General features: G+C 36.7%; 1 protein-coding gene across 1 annotated transcript; it reads right to left on the bottom strand.

The window, feature by feature from the left end:
• Positions 1-783: 783 nt before the first annotated feature.
• On the bottom strand, positions 784-1,589 carry LOC106337269. The gene is made up of 3 exons (XM_013776359.1): positions 1,329-1,589; positions 1,116-1,278; positions 784-902 (listed from the first exon to the last, which is right to left on the bottom strand). The coding sequence occupies exons 1-3, from the start codon at positions 1,587-1,589 to the stop codon at positions 784-786; spliced, it is 543 nt and encodes a 180-aa protein (XP_013631813.1).
• Between the last annotated feature and the right edge of the window lie 4,715 nt (positions 1,590-6,304).

Raw genomic sequence — 6,304 nt, 5'->3', positions numbered from 1 at the left:
CTTTCCAGAAAGTTTATAGTCTCTTTAGCGACTTTAACTGGTGATGGCCTAGAAATGAGTTTCCCTTGGGAACAAGCAACACACGATAGGTTCTTAGGGACAATTCGTTTCTCTTTAAGGGAATGGCCGTTTGAGTTCATGATCAGTTTACGCATCATGGTCGAACCGGGATGGCCAAGCCGGTCGTGCCATAGAGTGAAATTGTCGATGGCCTCTTTATTAAAAGTAGCATTGGCCTCGATCATACTGACTTTAGTATGGTAAAGACCAGTAGATAGTGCGGGTATGGATTCTAGACTTTCTTATTGTCATGGACGATTTCAAAGATTTGAAGAGATTCTTTGTTTCCTTCGCCCTTGGTTTCAATATGAAATTCATTCATACGAATATCTTTAAAGCTTAATTGACTTCTCTTAGAATTGGGTGAATACAAGGCATCTGATATCTCAAGATGTGTACCCATAGGCAACAGGGTGTTAGCCTGGCCGTGACCCTCTATGAGACTAGCAATACCCACAATGGTGGAAATGGTGGCGTTTTTCAGAGTTAAGTTTATGAAGTATCTCTTATCTTTTAAAATCTTGTGGCTTGACCCACTGTCCACAACGAGTACATCCTTGTTTTTCGTTCATTTCTAAACAAGATTCAAAAGGCTGGCCATAGACCTTAATGTGTACCATACCTGCAATTTATGGAAGAAGTTCTAAGAAATGAAAACATAGAAATGAAGAAATGAAAAACACCAAAACATAGAATTTAGATTGCAAATGTCGAAATCACACTTCAGTCTTTGAGACAATCTGAAGTTTCATAATCCATAAGATCTTCCTTGTCATGATCGAAGTCTTTTTCATTGTCTTGATAAACCATATGGGCTTCATGATTCTTCCCTTTCAAACTCTCTTGATAGAGATCAACAAGATGCTTAGGAGTCCTACAAGTCTTAGCCCAATGATTTCCTATACCACATCTATGGCACACTGATTTACTTGAGTTGGTCGAGTGTTGAGGTTTGAACGAAGATCCACGGCCGCGACCATGGCCTCTTCCAAATGAGCCACGATCACGTCCATGATCTCGTCCATTTTGATTTCCTCGTCCGCGGCCAAAGGAACTTCGGCCACAGCCTTGTCTGTTTCTACTTCCTCGACCACGGCCATGATAGTCGTTTCCTTGGACATAATGGGACTCTTTATTGTCCTCAGTGGTGTGTGCTTCAGGTGGTGCTGCTGAGCCAACAGGTCTCATCTCACTGTTTCTCATTAGTAATTCATTATTCTGCTCAGCAAGCAATAGACAAGAGATAAGATCAGCATAGGTCTTAAAACCTTTCTCAAAGTATCCTCATCCGTAATACTTTCACCACACAGTTTCAACTTTGAAACGATCTTAAACATGGCCGAGTTGTACTCGTCCACAGACTTATAGTCTTGGATTCTTAGATCTCTCCAATCAGATCGAGCCTTAGGTAAGATCACCGTTCTCTGGTGATCATATCTCGATTTCAATTCGTTCCCAAGATCTAGTGGATCCTCAATGGTTAGATATTGATTCTTGAGACTCTCAACTAGATGATGACGAATGATCATGATGTCTCTGTAACGATCTTTCTCGTTAGGATTACTGTTCTCGGTGATACATTCACCGAGACCCTTGGATTTCAAGATGATCTTAGCATCAAGTGCCCACTGAAGGTAATTGTCTCCAGAGAGATTCATGGCAGCAAAATCCAAGTTATTGATTTTCGACATCTGAAATCATAGATTAATATTTTAGATCTTTTAGTAATAGTTTTAAGTTTAAACGATTAGGGTTTTAGGTTCAAACAATCAAACAATGCCACACGGCCAAGATCTATGCCTTACGGCCAATGAGTAAGCCGCACGACCAAGTTAAGCCACACGGCTATGGATGCATTCGGTTCACTCTTATGCATTTATTTTGTGGTGTAATTGCAATCCTAACATGGTTTCTATCAGTTCATACATTATGCAATCAAAACACACAAACACCCGGCCAAGCAAAAGAACAAGCCACATGGCTATTTGATTTGATTCAATGCCAATCCTAGAATAAGTTCTAAGTGTAATTGCAATCAATCAGTTGTGGTTAGGTTTAGATATGAATGCAGCAAGACCACACGGCCACAGGTTATGATCTAGAACAATTTACCTAGAATGTATCAAGGCCACACGGCCACAATCCAAATTCGATTTCAAAATAATCTAGACTAGGTTATTTAGGGTTTTAGTTTAAACAAGACAAATTCAGATTCAAGTTCAAACAATCCTAATCAATAGTTCTAGGTGATCAATCAATGTTCAAATTCCAAACAATACAAATCGATTTTTTTTTTTTTTCAGATTAGGGTTTTGGAAATTTGATTTGATCTTAGATCAAAGGAGTTTAATTTTGAGATTCAAAACCTTCAACGTTCGGATTTTAATTGATCAATGGATCAAATCTTGATTTTTAGGGTTTGGATCGAACTTATAGAGCTTCGATTTACTCATCGAACTTTTAGAGCTTCGATTTACTCATTTATTTTGATCTATTGTCCTATGGCTTTCATTTTAGAGATTAGGCTTTTAGGGTTTCAATCTTTACAAAACAACCAAATTCGATTTCATGTTTTCAGAATTCGTATTACCTTTAGGTTTTGAAGATTGTAGAACCGGACCACCAAGAGAACCTCGAGCTGGACAATCGGACGCGAGCTGGAATGAGCTGGAACGGGACGCGTGATGAGGCGCGAGCTGCCTCTTTCTTATCGGGTCGCGAATGGGAGCTGTAGCTGTCCGGGATGCAAGCTGAGAATAGATGGAGCTGAGGCTGAGTTCGTCTAGTATCAGAAATGCCTTAGGGCTGGGGCTGATCGGATGAACATGAGCTGGAACGCTTGCAAGAACAGATTAGGGTTCGTCGGGTTAGGGTTTAAGGTCGCCGGCTAGGATTAGGGTCTAGGAGTTTTCGGTTTTTGGCTCAGGGTGTTTAAGAGTTTCGTGCTGATAACGTGTTGTGAAACAATAGATTTAGAGCTGAATGTTTCTGTCTTCATTAATCATAAAGTGTGTTCCTTTATATAAGGATTACAAGATATAGAAAAAGGAAAGTATCCAAAACCTAAACTAACTAGGATTAGGAAAACTACTAATACATAATATGGAATGATAACAATTACAAGGAAAAGGAAATAGAGTTTCCTTTTCTCCAAACCGTCTCTCTCTCCTCTTTTCTTACATGTGGCCGCCTCTCTCTCTCTCTCTAGGTGTTGGGTCGGTTATAGACTGGACCGGTTATTGACATCCATCAATTGATTTATAACACTTTCAACTTAGATTTGTCTCAATAAGACTTTTTGAATTTTTTTTAGGAAAATAGGATTTTATTTCTTGTTAATACCATAATACCCTTATAATTAACCAATTAATATGAATTTAAGTATAAATTATAATTTCCGTAACTGATTTAATATTAATTAATTTTTTTTTAAAAAAGTAAAAACAAAAGGTAAAAAAAAACACGGTTAAAGGGTATTGGGTTAGTCTAATACGTTTTTTATCTTGTCATAGCCGTCGTTGTTCTTCTCTCCATCCATGGAGATTTAGGGTTCTTGGAGATAATCTTTGTTCTTCATCGGTGTTCCGTCAATCCTTTCTTCGTCTCTACCCTCGTTTTGGTGATCGAGAAGGGTTTAAGGAGGTTTCGACATGGATTTCTCATCACACGGATGTTTAGGAAACGGTCCGATTTAGAAATGGATATCAGGAGAAGTCTAAATCTCTTGAGGGAAATTTTGGTACTCGGAGAATTGGGACAATCAATTTTTTCAAAGGGATATACACAACGGGATCCAAGCCACTAAGGGCATATCTTCAGGATGCTATCTGCAGGGGTTTGAGTTATGAGAGTATAAGTGGGATACGGTTAATAATGGTTTGTGTCAAGGTTGTCAGTTTGTCTCTTTACTTGTGCAAAGTGAGATATGATAGGATTTGATTTGGAATATGATCTAAGGAATTGTTTTTGGGGATCAAATGGTTTAAGGGATATATATATATTCTGCAACCCCTGGAATACATGGATTCTGTTTTTAAACCAACATTTCTTGATAACCTAAGTAAAAGAACGTAGTTTTTGGAATACATGGACTCTGTTTTTGTTTACAAGACCTTTATATGGGGGCAAAACAAAGGATCAAAAAGAGGGATATTAGTAGAACAGAGGGGGCATGGTGCTACTAACAAAGATGACTATAAAGATCAAGCTAGATGGTCTTCTCAATCAGAGGGGAGTTATGAATTCAATAGAATGTTGTACCAAAGCCTTCAACAACTTCATAGTATCAATGCTGACAGGCTCTTTGCAGATCATATTTTGGTAAAATTTTGGGTCAGCTTAATGGCGAACAATATTGCTTCTTTAATCATATCGTATTTTGTTGTATGGGAACCAAAGGATGTAGTAGAAATATATGGTCCATTAAGACGAGAGAGAGACGAATAACTGGGAGGAGAAAGATATAGTTTAGATATGAGAGATTTAGGGTAGATTTAGTTTAGATTTAGGAAAGATATTTATCGAAATATGGAAGTTTCCATATTTTTCGTGATTTGCCTATAATATGTAATGTACGTATATCAGAGCGCTGAAGAGAGGGTGGGAGGTTTATTCTTCCTTACACATTTGATAACGTAAAAGGCAGAAAAGGTTATGACACATATAAAAAAGAAGGTAGTTCACAGTGTCGAGGTTAGAAGTTGTAATAAAGCTATAAGTAGACTAAAGATATCTTGTTAGAATATTACCTGACGAAATCTAGCTAGGATAGAATATTGAAGAAAGTTTTGTATTCTCTACCTAGGATAAATCTGTGTGTAATACTTACTATCCGATTTCTAGACTAAGTAGATGGCTAGAATGAATATTATATCTGGGCTAGAACATAAAATAAAACATGATTCCACTATTTTAAAAAATAAAATTTAAACATATAAATAGTCATACTAATGTTTCCATTGGCTTACATATTTTTTTATATTTTTAAAACTTATGTTACTATTTTTTTCATTACAGAAGGGTAAAACATTTCCAAAATGACCAAAACTATCAAAAGTCTTATTTAGACAAACAAAAGTTGAAGATGTCTCTTTTTTCCAATTCTCCCTAATTATAATTGTAATGTATATAGATAGGTGAGAGTCAAAATGAAAGGTGTAACAATAGCTAAGAGTCAAAAGGGAAGTTTATACTATACACTTTCCCTCTCGTCTCTACACTAAACAAGCTTATGGTAAAATGTTTTATTTTAAAATTGACTAATTCTTGCCGCGTGCTTTCATAAAATAGATTTAAAGATGAAAACTTCTTTTGCTGGCGCCCGTGTCGAGGCCAACCCGTGTCGAGGCCAACTCGTCTTGAGGCCAAGCTCCAATTTTTCTAGGGTGAGCGAGTGCATATCCATTGGCAGGAGTTTCCAGTAAACTGTATCGGATAAAGCATCTGGATCAAAGACTAAGAATCTAAGCGGCCACAAGCAAGTGCATCGAATTTGTTCGGATTGGAATCAAACCGGATACCCACGAGTTTACGCGCTAAATTACGGATACTCAAGAATCTCGCCACGGCAAACGGGCTGTCCTATTTTACTTCACTTTTCTCAAACTTAGGTAAATATTTGTATAGAGTCGTGAACCGTGATTCAATAGTTATGAGACCTGTGAGGTGGTATAACTCGTGGAAGCAAAGGTGGTCTCTTCATGACCAGTGACATGGAACAACAAAACAGAAAAACTTGATTAAGCTTATCTTTTACTTTGATTCTTTGTTTGATTGATGTATGTATGCCGTAATCCATACGTGTAGTTCATAAGAACTGTAGTTTACAAGAAGCACTATACCTTTTTGTATGGAACAAAACTCATATTGACTATCTGATTTACTTTTACCTAGGTAATAATCCGCGCCGTGAGCAAAGCGAAAAAATTGATTAGATTATTTATTTTATCATGTAATAACAGATTTGTCGTATAACTTTTTCAAGGGATGATTCAAATATCCGTTCGGATTCAGTTGATCTATTTGGATTTTGATTTTTAGAGTTAGAAAATTTAAATATAATTCGGATATTTATAAATTTTGATTTGGATTGGATTTGGTTCAAATCATTACAGGTTCGGTTCAGATTCGAGTTCGGGTACCTATTTTAATTATGTAATTTTTTTAACAAAAATCCAAATATACTTAATCCTCAAAATCTGAAAATAAAAATAATATAAAACATAAAATTTTGAATAATTTAAGA

This window comes from Brassica oleracea, chromosome C1 (genome assembly GCF_000695525.1).
Source record: "Brassica oleracea var. oleracea cultivar TO1000 chromosome C1, BOL, whole genome shotgun sequence".
Lineage (NCBI taxonomy): Eukaryota > Viridiplantae > Streptophyta > Magnoliopsida > Brassicales > Brassicaceae > Brassica > Brassica oleracea.
Note: the sequence above shows the minus strand (reverse complement) of the source record. Positions and strands in the feature narration are given on the sequence as shown.

Bases quoted from the DNA above. Each gene is read 5' to 3' on its own strand.
- LOC106337269 (XM_013776359.1), bottom strand. From the start codon at position 1,589: ATGATCATTCGTCATCATCTAGTTGAGAGTCTCAAGAATCAATATCTA. The intron at 1,279-1,328 runs GTTTTAAGACCT...CTTGCTGAGCAG, and splicing joins ATGAGGATACTTTGAGAAAG to AATAATGAATTACTAATGAG. The intron at 903-1,115 runs GTTCCTTTGGCC...ATCTCTATCAAG, and splicing joins CAGACAAGGCTGTGGCCGAA to AGAGTTTGAAAGGGAAGAAT.